This window comes from Cyprinus carpio, chromosome B24, assembly GCF_018340385.1.
Source record: "Cyprinus carpio isolate SPL01 chromosome B24, ASM1834038v1, whole genome shotgun sequence".
Classification (NCBI taxonomy): Eukaryota; Metazoa; Chordata; class Actinopteri; order Cypriniformes; family Cyprinidae; genus Cyprinus; species Cyprinus carpio.
Window position 1 is genome coordinate 12,109,947 of NC_056620.1, and position 18,081 is coordinate 12,128,027.

At 35.0% G+C, this 18,081-nt stretch overlaps 1 protein-coding gene across 2 annotated transcripts in view; it reads right to left on the reverse strand.

Moving 5' to 3' along the window:
* The window catches only part of cntnap2a (contactin associated protein 2a), a 352,125-nt gene that overhangs the window by 130,801 nt on the left and 203,243 nt on the right, over positions 1-18,081 (reverse strand). For both annotated transcript variants that reach the window (XM_042752140.1, XM_042752141.1), the window contains exons 10-13: positions 14,014-14,175; positions 7,191-7,297; positions 5,861-5,980; positions 4,373-4,573 (exon numbers count right to left, since the gene is read on the reverse strand). In XM_042752140.1, coding sequence (XP_042608074.1) covers positions 4,373-4,573; positions 5,861-5,980; positions 7,191-7,297; positions 14,014-14,175 — 590 coding nt within the window. The remainder of the gene's footprint in view (positions 1-4,372; positions 4,574-5,860; positions 5,981-7,190; positions 7,298-14,013; positions 14,176-18,081) is intronic.

The window sequence follows — 18,081 nt, forward strand, 5'->3', positions numbered from 1 at the left end:
TAAGTTTGTTAGCCTTTTTGCTATGATGCTTGATATGCTTATACATCAATAATTTGGGTTTAACTCAACAAACACAAGATCTAATTTCACCATAATATTGTGCTTTGCAACAAAACTGTTACAAGTTATTATTTATTTCCATTAGTTTGGTTAACGTTAGGCCCTGTAATTAGCCAACATAATTTTCAAATCTGTGTAATTATAATTTAAATCGGGCTACTTTTCAAATTGTAATTCATAAACCAACATCTCAGACATTATGTCAAAACGTTATGGTGTTTCAAATCAAAAAATGACTTACTGTTACAGAACAGGGCATTGATTTTATACATTTCCACTGTAGAGGACTTCTTCAGGACTTAAATCATGTTTATCAGGTATTTTGGGAGACACAACAAGTGAATATGGAAATAAATTAAACATCAATATTCCTATGAAATATTAGGTATTATTATTAAAATGTTGCCAATTAATAAACTTCTTTTTTCATTAAATGTTGCTCCAAGAACACATTAATATGCAAATTAGATACAGCGTATAGATACATTGCATTGAATGGGAATATTAATTTATGGCCATTTTACCCACATATTGCATAAAGTAAAATGGTGTATCAATTCATTCCATTATATCTTTCATAACATAGTTGAGAATCATCTTTTAAAAAAAAATCCTGAAACCCAAAAAGTTACTGGTGATTGAAAAAAAATCCTATTGGTTTTTGCCTATACATAGAATTTCATGTCATTTTATTTTTTAAAGAACTGAGTCCTAGTGTCCACTACAGAGGACATAGCATAACATATTAACAAAATATCATTTTTCAAAAATGTTTTTTTACCATTTGTTTCTTATGCTCTAAACAATGTGATCTGTTGGAGGAGGAGACTGTGCACCTTAAAAAGTGTGTTTCCTGTTGTAATTTCAATAATTAAATAACTGGATTCTCTTAAGTGTTTTTTTTTTTTTTTTCTTTTTTTTCAAATGTTCTAATAAAGGATTTGTGCAATTGAGAAATATCTCGCCCAGGGTGTAATTCAATCTAGAACCACCACTGTCAGAGAGACACTGTCCATCCTAAATGTTTGACAACACAATGCATAACTGCATACTACAGTACTGATTGTTCTTCAGTAAAGATGACTGAAGGCCAGAGAGCAGAGCTGTGATGGACAAGCTATCAGTCCAGTGCACATCGCCAGCTATCATTCACTACTTAACATGGTGAAACAAAGTACTCTGTACATCTCATCATGTAATGTCTCATACACTCCCACCATCTGACTAAATATATGTTATTATCAAGCAGAGCTATGCAGAAAAGTGGTGTTTAGACCACAAGACCAAAGTGGGCAGTCTTGTATTGTATTTTGTTCTCATTGTGCTAAACAAAGAAACAATGCTGTTAAAAGTGCATTAATAAAGATGTTTTACACAGAAAACAAATATCATTATAAAATATAATAATAATAATAATAATAATAATAATAATAATAATAATAATAACAACAACAATAAAAGTATTTAAAAAGTATTTAATTCACTACATATTAAATTATTATTTTTATTATTATAAAACTAAAAAAAATATTATAAAACAATACTACTTCAACTCCTACTAATAGTAACTGCAATTCAAAAATACTAAATAAATTTAAATTAAATGCTTTACATCGAAAATATATATTTAATAATAATAATAATAATATTTTATCAAAATATTTAATTTACCACAAATTAAAATGAAATACTTTATGCACAAAATGCTTATGCATAAAGTACAAAGCAAATAATATTAATGAATATGATGATGATGTTGATAGTAATTATTATTAAATATATACTAAATAGTTTATAAATTAAAATTAAATGTTTTACGCAAAAAATATAATAATAATAGTAATAACAATAATAATAAGGAATTTAAAATAGGGCTGTGCAATTAATTGCATGCGATTGTCATGTGCATCTCGTCAGTAAAACCGGTTAACTGACATTTCTGAACACGATTTTGCGTAGCTTGTCAGTGAACTATGGCTTTATGTATTAAATGCCGCTCCATATGAAAGCACGTGATGGAGATTTACTAATCACAAAACCGGCTTTGCTGACGAGATGCACATGACAATCACATGCGATTAATTGCACAGCCCTAATTTAGTATTCAATTAAATTACTATACTGCAAGTATTTAATACTGTCACTTAAAATATAAGTAAAATAAAAACAAAATGTTATCATTAATGTTATGCAAGCATAACTTGGCATGACGTATGGTTTTGTTCTTTTATTTATTTACTCATTTTGTTTGATACTAACTGAGAGAAATGAAAAAAGATGTTCAAGACATGGCATTTTGCTTGTTGATTCTAGTAAACTACTTTTAGCCTCTATACATCCATCGAGGCTGAACATGCCTCCTCTGCCCTCACCTGCACTGATATGTACATAGAGTGGGCTGAGAGTGAGTTTCAGTTCATGCCTAATTTCACATAGATGGCATAGAGTCAAACATGTAGTGGGAGAGAAGCCCAGGGGACGAGTCCACAATAAGAGCAGAGGCTTTATCCAAAGTCAGATTAGCAGTAAGAACATGCACAGCAGCCTACTCTGTGCTGCATGCTCATTAATAGATTAGCATCAGTGCCCAGCGACACAGCCACACTGCAAATTGTTATTGCTGACTGTAATCAGAAAATGGGTCGCAGGAGTGCCAGGGGATAGTGGCAAAGACTGGCAGAGCATATGAGAGCAAATGAATGTGAGAGAAGGTAAATGATCGTGAGCTGCAGGGATGAAGACAAAGAGGCTTGAAGTGCTGTGTGAGAGAGAAAGAGTAGGAAAATCCTTCGGTCAGCATTATGACCTTATAAACAACACTGTTCAAAGGTTTGAGGTTGGTGAGATTTTTTTATATATATATATATTTCTGGAAGTCTCTTATGCTTACCAAGGCTGCATTTATTTAATCACAATATATAATACAATTTTGAATATATATTTTAAAATGTAATTTATTCCTGTGATTAAAAAGTTGAAATTTCAGCAGCCATTACTTAGTGTCACGTGATCCTTAAGAATTCATTGTAATATGCTGATTTGGTGCCTAAAAGTCTTATTAATGTTAAAAATATATATATATATATTTTAAACATTAGTAGTAGTATATTTTTATAAAACCACGACATCATCATATTATACTATCATCACAAAAAAAACAATAATAAAAAAAACCCAAACAAATACAATAAAAGCCAGCAAAAAAATAAATAAAAAAATCACAAGTAATATAACACAATATTTTTTTTACATTACCATTATAAAAATTCTAAAACTTTTTTTCTGGCAAAATTATACTAAATAACTCTTTAAGTGAGTTTTTTAAAATGTCTTTAATGGCACTTTAATGATCGACTGAATGTGTTGTTGCTGCAGAAAGTATTGAATTAATAATAATAATAACAGCAATAATAACTGTATACTGACCCCAAACTTTTTAATAAGCATACATGTTTTCTATTATATACTCCATTACCATATATGCTAGATAAATATGCTTAACATAAATTAAAAGCCCTGCTTTTTTCAGATACATAATTAATCAATTCAGAGATCTTTACTTGAGAACAGATTTGAAAAACCCTTCTATTTCCATTACATTTACTTTACTTTCTACATTTTAACCTTTAACCAATTCTTCTGCAGACTCCATAAACAGCTTGTCAATTTAAATCTCTTAAACCGCTAATTAGAAGAGCGCACATGGAACTATTAGCAAGATAATCTCAAACCGCCCACCCCGTTAACCAGGAAAATTGTGCATAAATGTGTTCATACTTCGTTAACTTGTTTCTCTAAGAACTGTGATTCAACTATTTATTTTCTATATAACACTTCTGCATTGTTATGATTTTATTTAGCACTAATTAGTTGTTAAGCCCAGCTGTTAGCCCACACATACACACAGAAAGTAAGAAAATGTAACACTAATTCTCCTGAAACCAAGCCATTACAACATAAACCATGTTCTGGGGTGGTATTGCAGTCGAGCAACTGGGCAAACCGCCAAAATTAAGAGGGTTCAAACTGAGAGCAGTGGAGAGTGGGAGCGCATCAGCCACGGACGGGCTATTAAGGTCGCAATCCTATTTTACCATCAGTTTACCCGGTTATCAAGACACTTGACCCTCATTTGTTCCAGTAAGAAGTATCAGTACAGTTGGATAAAATTACATTTTTTTATTCAAGATTTTAGATAACCTTCTATCACCCCATGAGTCCTTATAAGCATCTACACTCTGCAATGCAAGCCGGCCTGCACACACACACACACACACACACACACACACACACTCAGACGATCTCTCTGTACCTGGTGTGTTGAGTAGGCGTGACATTCGGCAGGCGTAGGCTACGTGCTGCTCGCAGTGTTCAGCGCTGTTGGTTATAGCTGTGACCTGCTCCATAGAGGCACTGTAGTTCAGCTGCAGTACTGTCCGTCTCTCCCGGCTGGAGCCAGTCACTGCTGTCTGCGCCGGCAGGTTATTCACCACAGTCGTCCAAACCTTGTCCTCTGAAACGGATACAATAATGGCCATAAAAAGGTAAACTGACCGGCATTGCAAGAAAAGTTGACATATTCATTAAAATATATGTTAATACTGTAATATGTTTACAGAGATATAAAAATAAATTACACTACTGTCCAAAAATATATATTTGAAAAGAACAATTTAAAATGATAATATATGTAAAATGTAATTTATTCCTGTGATCCAAAGCTGAATTTTCAGCATCAATACTCCAGTGTCACATGATCCTTCAGAAATTATTCTAATATGCTGATTTGGTTATTAAGAAACATTTCTTATTATTATCAATATCAATTATTATGAACCCTTTTTTTCTCAGGATTTCATCCTTGCTGAAGAAAAGTATTTATTTTTTTTTTTTTAAAAATGACTGACCCCTAACATCTGAATAGCAGTGTATACCTTATATTTAATATATAATATTATTCATAATGAATAATCACCCCAGAATTTTACCCAACTAAAAGGACAAAATACATACTACAATAAAGTCGTTTTTATAAGAAAAGTTTGAAAAAGTTTGAAAAGGTTTTTAATTGACATATGAAATCAAGAAGAGATTTTCTCATTAAAGTAACAAGCAAATAAGTAATTACAAACTGATTTAACACATTCTGGATTTATGTGTGCAAGTGTAAAAACACTTTTGTTTATGGCAATATTTTCTTCCACTTATTTAAGTTTTATTTAATGGGAATTCTGATATTCAAAAAAAAATTGTGTTTGTTTTTGTTTTGTTTATATTATTCAAATCCACCTGATCCTGTAGTCATAATCTTTCCTTCCCGCCTCAAAGAATCACAAGATTTACCCTAAAAAAAATGTTAAATGAACATTACATATTTCTGAAATTGACAGACACTTTCTTTTCTGAATGATTTTTGCTCTCTACCGTGTCCTCTCAGGGATTTCCTATGCTCTGAGATGAATACAGTTCCTGCCCTGAAATGATAACATTTTATGTCCTGATGTCCCTTACATGTAAGACTTCCATTTAATTTGATTTATATATTTTCGGATCAGTGGGATGATGTGGACTTAGACTGATAAAAGAATGCTCATGAGGCTTGAAAACAAATGGGCAGATATGCTGAAATTAAAGATTGTCTCTGAAGGCGATAGGAGGGATTTTAAAAACCCTGGGATGGGTTCTCGAAAGCATGCAGTACTCAGTAAAAAGGCTTGATTTATTAATCAGGCACAATTGGTGGGCTTTTTGGATTCAGTGCTATGGTACGCCACAAATAAATAAAAAATGCACATTTAACCTGTCATGTTGCAGATGACTTTAAAAGGACCTAATGGTCCACTTCCATCTGGGTCAATCCAGTAGGAATCAGATGATCTTCCCAAATGTTTGTAAGCTTCACAGGACTGCTCATAGACAGCTGTAGGTAAAAAAAATAAAAGATGTTAAGTTAAATAGAAAGTATTTAGTTAATAAATGTTGAATAACAAAAGCAGCATCTTTGCTAGCTCGATATATGGAGTAGAGTATATATACTGTATATATTGTGCCCGTCCAAATACGAAAACAAGGTCACGCTGGTCAATACCATATACACACTATTTTTTTCTAGCTTGACTATTGACCAGTACAACCTTATTTGGAGAGGTTTGAGGCAAGTAACTCAACAGAGTTCAACATCTTTTCTATTGACTTATGTGTAACTGTTGCCACTGTGTCTCTTCCAGTCTCTTCTCCTCTCCATCTAACCCCTGGGGTCTTAAAAAGTTTCACTCAGTAGTGATTCTGAACTATTTCACTGTGAACAGACTTCATAGAGAATACAACAGACGTTTTCATATCAATCAATAGCTCTGTTTCAAAACCTAGCAAGTGTCTGAAGGAGTCGTAGGTGTCACTCCAGATGTAAAGGGCATTTTGAAATGTAGTAAACTTCAATTTTCTGCTTTATAGAATATTTTGTTTTGGACAAATTTAAGAGCAGTATCACATCATTCAGAGAAGGAAATTCAATGGAAAAGTTTCAATAAAAACATTTCAGAGAAATTAAAATGCATCAAACTGCTGAAATCAATGCTGATTCAAATTTCCCATGCTTCTATTTCAGTTCTTGTGTCAAAGTATCATTTAAACCTGGTAACAAACAGAACATTTTAGAATTTTGTGTTTAAGCTGCTTCGAAAAAAGTCTTCGAATAAGAATCCTTCTACATCATTAACACCTTATTCATGGATAAAAGCAATTATGGGGAAAGCAAATACTGTTACGCAGAACCTAGACATTTCTCAGAAAGGTCTTCTACATATTAGTTAAGCAGAATTGTGTTTCTCTTCTGAGTTTCCATTCTCGTTTTTCCACATTCCCCCTCATTACACATAAAACATAGTTTTTCTATGTTCTCCACCATCTCTGTGGCAGTGCATTTATGTCACAAAAAACCCCTTAATTTCTAGGAAAGCATGACATTTAATCAGAATAAATAACCAGCAATAAGCCACATGCATATATGCACACACAGCCATTTAAAATAAAATAAAATAAAATAAAATAAAATAAAATAAAATAAAATAAAATAAAATAAAATAAAATAAAATAAAATAAAATAAATACACCCTAACACACATTCTTACATGTGTGACAGGTGGCTCCAGTGTATCCTGTCCCATCACAGGTGCATGTGAAACCATCCCAGGTCTGGCTGCATCGGCCTCCATGTTCACAGTGGTTTGGCATACATCTGAAAAAAAGCAGAATTGCACATTTAAATAAATGCATGGTAAATGAAAAACGTGCCAGAAAAAAGTGCCTAATATCTCTGATCATTTCGATACTTTTTGCTCTGATTTTACATTTAAAGTTTTAAAAATGTGTCTCAAGACCTCTATGTTCCCATCCGCTGTGCTGCTTTAAATAGAAGAACAATTCGAGCAATTTTAAGCCCTTTTTTTCTGAGTGGCAACAGCTTTTATAACACAGTTGATACAGGCACTTAATGAAACACATTACTGAGTGTCAGCTCAGTTAAAAACACTGAGAATGTGTTGAAGAGGATGACAGTGAGTCATTTACATCATCAAGGTCTTACCGTCACAATGTTAAAAAAAGCTCCATACTGAAAAATGCACACTAATTAACTTTAACAGTTGAAACACTTTTATGTTCCCCTTTTATGTAACGCTTATATGTTTATCTTGATTTTCAATACACAGATGAATTAAAAAAGGACAAGCATGAAAAAGAAAAACAATGAAATGAACACTCTAGAGGTAAAACAGTTACCATCCACAGTCAAGCAGTGTTATTTTAGTAACATTTATATAGTATTATAGCATTTATTTATATTTTGAATTAGATTTTATTTTTAGATTTTTATAGTTTTATTTTGTTATGTACTTGTTTACATTTTTATATTTTATGTAGCATTTTGCTTCAGCTTTATTTCATAAACACAGATCAACAGGTACAGATCAATTTGAGAGCAATTTGAACATTAAAGTAAAAATAAATGAATACATAAAATAATAAAAATAAAACATACAAATACAAATATCAGACACAATTATACAGTAGTTAAACTACTGTACATTGCAAGAGCATTAATATATCAAGTTTGCATTTTCAGGAAAAGTACTGACTGTAAAATAACATACTTCAAATTTCACCAAAAATATTGTTCTGTACTTTAAGATGATGTTGACAACATCACCCCCCCCACCACCCAAAAAAAAGAAAAAATCCTTGAGCCTACCTCTTAGCATCTCTTTAGTATCAAAAAGCATGTTATTTTCACAAGGCAATTGCACAAACACAAAGATGTGTTTTCAAGCCGTGCAGATTTGCCAGCATCTTTTATCTGAAGTCTCAACTAAAATCATAATTAAACCTAAAATTAAAGCAATTAACAGCTTCACTGACTTTCTCCTAAACTTAATTAAGAAACAGTCATCTACAAAGGTGCTTTCAGTTGGCCAAGTATCAAAACTGAAATCTGGTGATGTGGTGCTTTTTCTGTGCAAAAACTGTGCTGAACGAGAGCCGTCCACTTCCACAGCTCCTCATACAGTCCTGCCAACTGCACGTCAAATCCATTAACACGGCAAAATGCGGTATGAAATAAAATTAGTGAACAATCCCCTTGAAGCTAATACTCATTAGGCCGATGTCTCATAGGAGGAGCTGTGACAATGCCATTGACAATGAACCTTTAGTCTGACAAGTTCTTCGTTACTGCTACTGTCGTACTTTTTCAGAGCTTCGGTGCTGTCAAACTGTAGATTTTGTATAGGATGGCATATCTCGATTAATTGGGTTACCTCAATGGCCATCTGTGCCTGGAGGAGAAAGGTACAGATACAGTTTAGACTGTTCATTAATCAAACTCCAGCAACAGAACTATCCCTGGAAATTTGAGGCCACTGATGACTCAGTCCAATAATAAAAATTAAGTCAGAGTCAACAGCAACATGTCACTGGGAGATAAGACCTTGGTAATAGCTTCTCAGTAATAGATTTGAAAGGAACCTTGGTAATAGCTCAGCTCTCGCGAGCCACTATTGTTCCTGGCCAAGCAGAGAGCCGGAGATTGCAGAGCAGTGAGCCTGAACAAGCATTTCCTGTTGCATGGTCACTTACCTTCCAAGAGATTTCCATCACAATTTTCCCAAGAAAGATAAAGAGCACTAAAGAAAATGTGTGGATATTTGTGTCTAGGCAATGTCTTATAGATGGTATGAAAACTATTCTACAGAACCAGTTTACCCAAAACATTTCTCTTATATGTGATGTTGGAAAGTCTGATTTATTCTAGCAAACTGATTAATCTCAAATATTCTTCTCTCACATGTAGTATTGGAAAATTTGATTCATGTGAGTGAACTGATTCATAAATGCTCTCTCATATGCAACAGTGGAATTCAGTCTGATTCATTCTAATAAAGTGATCCTTCTCAAACATTCATTGATTCAAATGAATTACTTCCATAAACATTGTCTCTCATTTGTGAAAAGACTGATTCATTATATTAAATTGACACATCTCATACAATTTTCTTTCACATGTACTGCAGCACTGGAAAATTTGATTCATTTGAGCAAATCGCTCCACAAACATTCTCTCAAATAGAGTGTAAGAGTGTAAAGTCTGATTCATTTTAGTAAAGCAAAAAAATTATCTCTAATACACAGAATCGTTTTATAAAAATTATCTCTAATACACACAAACCGCTTCATAAACATTCTCTCAAATACACAAGAGTGTAAAGTCTAAATCATTATAGTAAAGTGATTCATCACATGGAATATTGGAAAATATGATTCATTTGAGTGAATCATTTCATAAACATTCTCTCTAATACACAATTGGTAAATCTGATTCATTCTATTAAACTCATTCCCTGAAAAATTGGATTCTTTTAAATTTTCTCTTATATTCCAGCAGTGTGGAAAGTCTGATCCATTCTAGTGAATCAGTTAATTTGTAAAGTTCATATAAGCACTATTTATAATACACACTACTTTTAAAGTTGAATTTAGTATAAATGTACCTATTCACGTTGAATGCAGACACCCTGCTTTAGATTCTTTCAAAAAACTCTCTTTGAAAAACCCAGAAGAAAACAGCTCTGATTAAATTCAAAATGACATTACCAGATAATGGTTACTTATTTAAAAACAGTGCACTCTCAAGTAGCTTAAATTTAGCTACTTTTTCAAAGAAGTTTCTTGTCTTTTGCAAAAGAGTATCTTGACTACTGTTCAACTACCTTAACAAATTACAGTTTCAAAGCAGCTTCCCCAACCCTGCAGACCAGAGCATCGTTTTTCCCTGCTCTGGCTGTTTACATCCCTAGCTGTGCTTTTGTAATGGAAAGTGACAGTTTTCTAATGCAACCATTATGAACAGAGAAAGCACGTGACTTTAAATGCCTCAGTCAGATTAGACTTGTTGGGGTGAGTCACCAATCTGCATCTCCTCAGAGATGGGCGCAGATTAGCCGGTAGCCCCTCTCGTCCCATCTCACCCCCCACTCGTCACGCCATTACGTCAAACGTTTTGCACAGCTATTTAGGATGAGTCACATTTTAAGAAGGCCTCCAGAAGTTTGCCAGAACAGCTTATGCGTGAAATAGCTTGATGTGAGGGAAATTGATGTGTGTGAAATACTGTAGGGGTGAGAAAAAGAGAAAAAAAAAATCTCCCGTAAAAGGAGAGGATGTGATTTGAGCTGTATCTAACTGCAAGGTCGTGTGTTTTAGTGTCTTCCTGGTGGGAAGACATGGAATATTCTTTTACATGTCAAACACAGGGACAAGTTTGGTAAAGGAGATTGATAGTACCTCACCTGGCCTGATGAAAGCGAACATAAAATCAATGGCGTGGCGAGCGGTAGCCCCCCTTCCGATCCCATATAATGAGTTTGCTCCTCACTGCGCTGGCACTATGGAGCTTTGCCAGAGAAGCATCATTATGCTGACGGAAAAACACACAGGGAGAGTGTTCAACAGTCTCTTGCCTCCTCTATTATTACAGTTCACTCCATTTGGAGGGAGGGAGAGAGAGCGGTTCGGTATCTAGCCTGATCTAATAAAGGAAAAGATTTTTCTCTGGGGACTTACAACTAACTGTATTGCAGTATAAACCATAACCTCAAAAACATAAATAAACAGCGCAGTAAAGACATGAAGTTCATCTGAAACATCCACAAAATATTGTCAGTGAGATGGATATGAATTTAAAACGGCAGAAATACATGCAGAATGAACTGAGCTTGTCTTTAAATCATGTTGAGAATCCACTCAGCCCTGAGGTATAAGGCTAATGAGACGTATTAAAGAACAATGCATCTTTACACACAATTAAAGTGGAGCTTAAGCTTCTAACTGAGCTGTAAGGAATCTAATGGAATATAAAAAATGCCTCCATATGAGGGTCTTTATCAGTGAGGAGCGACGTCAATGAGCTGTAAACATAAATGTATAAATGAGCAAAAGAACACAAAGAAAGCAAATAGTAATTTATTAATTAGCTATTCCTTGCACTTAACGTAGGAGGCCGTTAATGTCAAGTCAAGTGCTGTTTAACCTGAGATTTTCTAAGCACAATAGGCAATTTCAAACTCTTGAGAATACGCTGATATTTTGAGCTAGCAATTTTGTGTGAACTAGATTCATACAGAATGTGATATATATATACAGTATATGCAGTAGACAGATGAGTTTAACCACTGCATCTTTCGCAGCACAGCATCCAAATTAAGACTTTTTTTTTATGCGCTGCAAACGAAAAAACACATGCAAATATAAATAAACCTGCAAATTAAGAAAACATCTCCATCAGTTTGACAACACATGTGCTGCAGATACTCACAATGTGACAAAATACAGGAACGTGCTGCCAGTACTCACAAACCACATCGCCAAATGTTTAAGGGAACTGCAACAAGTGACAAATGGACATGCTTATCAATGTCTACTCTGAAAGGTGAGATTTTGATTCCTTAGCTTTTTTGAATATTATTAGCCTAAATAAGTTGACTAAATAAACAATTAACTATGAAATGTTATGTAAGCTGACTTTTACAACTTCCATAACACAAATTAAGCATGTTTTTGCTAAATTTACCACAGTTTAACCATGATATCTGTAGTAAAACTGTGGTGTTTTATATGGTTAAACTGTGGTAAATTTAGCAAAAACATGCTTAATTTGTGTATATATATATATTTTTTTTTTTTGAGTAAAATCATGGTTAATTTTCATAATTGTTCTGTTGTGATTTGTGCTACTTGCAGTGCTATTCTGTTTCTGCAGCGCGTTTCTGTTTTTGCAGCACGTTTTTGTATTTGGTTGTGTTGTGAGTATTTTTCAAGTGAAGTGACATGTTGCTAAGTATGGTGACCCATACTTGGAATTTGTGTTCTGCATTTAAACCATCCAAGTGCACACACACAGTAGTGCAGTAGTATTTGCAACACATGCTGTCAAAACGAAGATGTTTTAATTTGCTGGTGCTTTTTCTATTTGCACGTTTTTTCAGTTGCAGTGCACTGAGCTCTCTTGGCCACTGTAAATATGACTCTAGATGTTGTGTTTTCCATTGTATATTCCATTTACTGCCTGCTTTTCGCAGTTTGACGTGTTAATTGTGGTAAAAGGCATAACCTACTGTATAATGAGACCAATTTACATGGAAAGAAGGTGTGTTTCTGCTAAAAGGAATGACATTTATTTTAAAAACAGTGCAGCCGACAAAGAACCTGGTTAAATTAAGGCTGATTAGTTAATAAAACACATTTTTTATGCTTTAAAACTTACGCATATAAAAGTTGCGAAACTCTGTATTGAATACGTCCCACTACGAGACTGTATTGCAGTAATGGATGTTTTTACTAGGAAAGTCTCCAGATATGCTTCCTTCATCTCAATAGAACTGAATTACCATCAAGCAAAATGCATGAAAAATTACCACGCCAACATCAGATCTGCCCCCTGTTGAGCAATGATGCTTATGAAAAAAACAACAACAACAAATACTAAATTATATCTCCAACGAACAGATGATTTTGTTTTACTATTTGAAGGGTCAGGTTGATTTTAAATACTATAAAGACAAATCTGATTAGTCGTAATTAAAAAAAGGCTGCTTGACCCTTAATTGTCTGTAATTTGAAGGCAAATTACTGTTTTCTTGCAAAATGGATGAATACATTAGCCCTCACATCTGCTTGGGAATCCTCCTGCCTGGGCAATGAGACATTATTTCATGCGAACATTAAAGATACAAATGTGGCAGGCAATATGTCTATCTGGAAATGCAATGTTTTCAAAAACATTGCTTTTCAAGATTCATTTACTTTGCTCATTTGGTTGTATTGTGCACATCGTAATGGAATTTGGTTGGTTTTATGTTCATATGTATTATATTTTGAAGTCTTTATACAGATTTTGTTTTGAAGATCTGTTCAAGCTTTTTGTTAATAGCCCAGTATCTGAATATGCCTACTTCCCTACTATATACCATGTCAAAAGCAGTACAAATGAGACCCGAATGACCAGCTATGATGGTTTCTTGTTCCACGTGTTTTGTTTCATTTCATTAATAAATCTTCATTATTAATAATCTTCTGTATCCACAACAACGTGGCAACAAACAAAATCGCTAAGCCTTGGAGAGTGAAAGTATGTAAAATCAATCTAAAGATAAAAATCAAGAGCCGGTCTTCTGTTCTCGCACAGCACCTACTCTCTGATTAAACTCCACATCTGCCACTGAAGTCGAGGAATGAAGAAGGTCAACTCCAGGGAGAGCAGGCAGAGCGTGACGGATCCTGCCCCCAGGGCAGATGCTGCCGGTGGGGATAAATCCACTGTCTCAGTCTGCTGCAACTGATAATCACTGTTTCAGCCAGTGTTTGTTGAAAGGCAGGGCAAGGGAAGAAGGGGTTGGCTCTGACCTGTCAATGATGGCACACATGTCCAAGCTGACGTTCTCAAAGGCTCCCATCCTTCCCTGCTCCACTGCGGTGAGGTCAGCCAGCTGATCGTCCACCTGAATGAGCTGCATGCAGCCCTGGAACGAGCGCTGGATGGGAGATGCTCTGGTTCTTAACAAACAAAACACAAAGCAAAGATGTTATGTGCCAAAAAGGGATATGTTATGACCATAATGACATAGGTATTTGAAAGAAAGAAAGAAAGAAAGAAAGAAAGAAAGAAAAAGAAAATTCTGTTATTAATTACTCACCCTAATTTTATGATGCTGAGAATACTTTTTTTTGTGCGAAAATACTTTTTTTCTTGTTTAGATGAACGAAGGTCTTACAGATTTGGAACAACATGAGGGTGAGTAATTAATGACAGAATCTTATTTATTTTTTTGTGTTAACTATCCCTTTAAGAAAAAGCATCTGTAAGAATTGGCATCTCTAAGATTTTTAAATGTTTTTGAAAGAAGTCTTTTATGCTTACCAAGGCTTATTAATTTATTTGATTAAAAACAGTAAAAAAACAACAACAACATTATATTGTGAAATATTAATTAATAATTAATTTTAAATGTGATAAAAAAAAAAAAACTTAAATATAATTTATTCCTATGATGACAACTCTGAAGTGACATATGATCCTTCAGAAATCTTTCTAGCATGCAGATTTGGTGCAAAAAAAAAAGGGGGTGCGGGGTTATTTTCATTTTTCATGATCCTTCAAAAAACAATATTTATTTTAAATAGTAATCTTAACATGTTAGATGTTTTTACTATCACTTTTGATCAGTTTAATGCATCCTTATAAAAAATTGTTGGTTTCTTTCACATTATTTTCTTTTGGCTTTATTTAACCATTTATTTAAATTCAATAGTTATATTTTGAAGACACACTGTAAAATAAAAATAAAATTACAATACTAAAATAAAAACATGAGCTTATAATGAGGACAAAGACAATCTAAAAGTACAATTAGGTAAAAAAAAATAAGCATGCACAATATTGGCCTGTGTATATTCAACATTGACTGATTTTGATAAGCTAAAATCTCTCTAATTGTGGCCAGTAATCAACATATGCTATAGTAATCAATGTATGTTTTATAATGACCTCTGATATTAACCATAACCCATAACATAATTTTCATAAATATTCCTGTCTAAATAATGCTTTAATTATACTGTAACTGACCTATGCTGGAGAGCTCCTGAAATAACCACTATGCCCTCGAGTGAGACACTTAACCTCATACTGTAGGACTGAGATCTGTGTACTGCATCGCTGGATAAAAAAAAAGGTCAAACTAAATTAAACACAAAAATAAAGTCACTGAGTGTGATCGAATGTCATATGTGTGAAAGTTAACCTAATGTCACATGTGTAAAAGCTGAACGTAAGGACCATTAACTGGAGAAAAACCTATCAACCTAACCTCATTAACCAAGTGATAGTTTTGACACCAAAAAAGGTCAAGCACATTGCAAACAATCAGCTAACTTTGATGCTAATAATGAGCTAAAAACACCTAAAAATAACGAACAAACCCATATTAGACTAATTTCTTCACACAGACCGCTGATATTCCTGGGAGAACATGTGGAACTTAGACCCCAAAGATCTGGAGAATCCTCAGGGTTGGTTACGCTTGCATTAGAGGTAAACAAAGCTTTCCATGATGCCGATCACAGGAAGGTCTATTGAGATTCACCTTGCAGCCCCCTGACATTAATCTACAAATGAGAGCATCTGGAAGCATCAGTGTTTGCAAGGAGCTTGCTTTAAAAATAAAATAAGAGAGAGAAAAAACAAAAACAAAGTTCCTCAAGTTTGCTGGACCATCTGTCTTGTCTGCTTCCTGCACCTGTCCAGCCTGAGCAGTCAACAGATGAGGATGAGGAAGGTGGGCTATTGAAAGACACACCGAGGGAAATGCGTCTCACTACAGAGGAAAACAGAGAAAAAAACAAGCATCTGCTGACAAATAAAGGCAGGGTTGCGGTGGCATCTCAATGATCGCCAGGATTGTGGGGATCTGGAAAGCTGCCAGGATTTGTGATCAACAAGGGGCATGGGAAAAGGCAGGTTTTCGTCACCCACGCTCGGATGTGACTTCCCGGTGACTGCTTTTGTCCCATTCTGCTGTCGTAATTAATTGAGGAGAGTCACTTTTCTGACAAGATAACACTCTAAATTACGGCTGAGGCCCACAGCTCACACTCCTGACTGGGTTTCTGAGTAGCTTCCGCATGACTGTGTTTATGTGCTGCTGATGATTTTGCAGGGATTGGAGAATAACTACTGTAAGATTAATGAGTGTCTATGGGCTTCATGTATTATTCATGAATGGCAAATGGAATATGGAAGATTCCCGTGGGAAGCCCTTGTTGTAAACTTTTATTCTCATCAATAAACCTGGTGCAGATGTTAACTGTTTTTGTTTATTCTGCATTGGCAAGTTCATAATGATATAAAAGTGTATCTAACAATAACTGACAGGAGATATTATGAAATGTGCAATCAAATTGCGAGTAAAACAACCATTTTTCCTAAATTGACGCACACAGATGAAGTCTCAGAAGGCTCCTTTGAGCTCAATGCGTTCTCATTGAGGTTCTAAAATAAAGTGAAAGTGAGGTGGAACACAGTAATACTGATGAAAAGAACCTCTTGGCTGTGACTGAATGATTTCTCAGTCAAACAGACTAACATAAAAAAAAAATCACCAAAAAAACACCATAAACACATAAACAAACAAAAACAGAGGGGCTAGTTACAGAGGAAACAACTCACTGTTTTTGGTTAAGTCTAAATAAACATTAAATTACTTGAAATGAGCCAGTGAGAGTGCCAGTGTTTAGTAGGGCTGGATTTTGACCCAAATTTCACAATCCGATTCGATTATCATTCGCAAGCTTGCGATTCGATAACCAATTCAACTCGATATTTCAAAACATAAATTAATGACGAACAATGAAAATTATAGTGCATTTGCTAGGCTATATGTTGCATATTCAGTATTTAACAAAATGCGCCTCTCTAGAGTTAATTTTTTCTCACCGAATATTTTTTTTCTAAGGTAAATGTGATGTTACATGACATTATCTACAAGCCGTTATATTGATGTCTTTGCGTGGTTGAAACACTGATTGAGCGATTACATCAGACAGGATCCTGATTTCAGTAAGTTGTCCTCTTTCTTTTAACCTACCTTCGGAGGTTTATTCATGTTTATTTAATGCTGAAACTGGTATGGAAGCGGAGGAGAAGATCAGTTCACGTGCGCTTAGCATTGCCGCTACTGATGAACTGAGGAGCTACAGTGATCTGTCACTCCACAATAAACAGCGCCAAAATGGCTTGTATTGTTTGAATATTGTAATAAAATGTACAGCATTTGAAATCTGGGACTTTGTTTAATATCAAAAGTAACAAAGCACAAAGCTTATGAGCCTGTGGCAGGGAATACAGACCATTACGGACTACAAGCCCCCACCACGGACCTGTGACAACAACATCTCTCTGCTGAACGAGCTGAACACCTTCTTCGCTCGCTTTGAGCAACAAAAACAGCACCACTGCACAGAAGACTCCACCTCCTCCCCCGGCGACCAGGTGATGACTCCTGACCCCTGACAGTGTGAGGAGATCCTTCAGCAGGATCAATGCCCACTGCAAAGCTCCGGGTCCCTGACAACATCCCTGGGCGTGTACTGAAAGACTGTGCAGCAGAACTCACTGATGTCTTCACAGACATTTTTTTACATCTCACTGAGTCAGGCTGTTATTCCCACATGCTTTAAAAAACTACCACTATCATCCCAGTCCCGAAGAAGCCATCTCCATCCTGCTTCAATGACTACCGTCCTGTTGCACTTACCCCCATCCTCATGAAGTGCTTTGAACGGCTAGTCATGCACCACATCAAGTCTGGCCCTCCCCCCCTCCCTGGACCCATTCCAGTTTGCATATCGGTGGATTGCTCGGTCCAACCGGTCGACCGATGATGCCATCTCCACTGCCGTCAACTCAGCACTCAC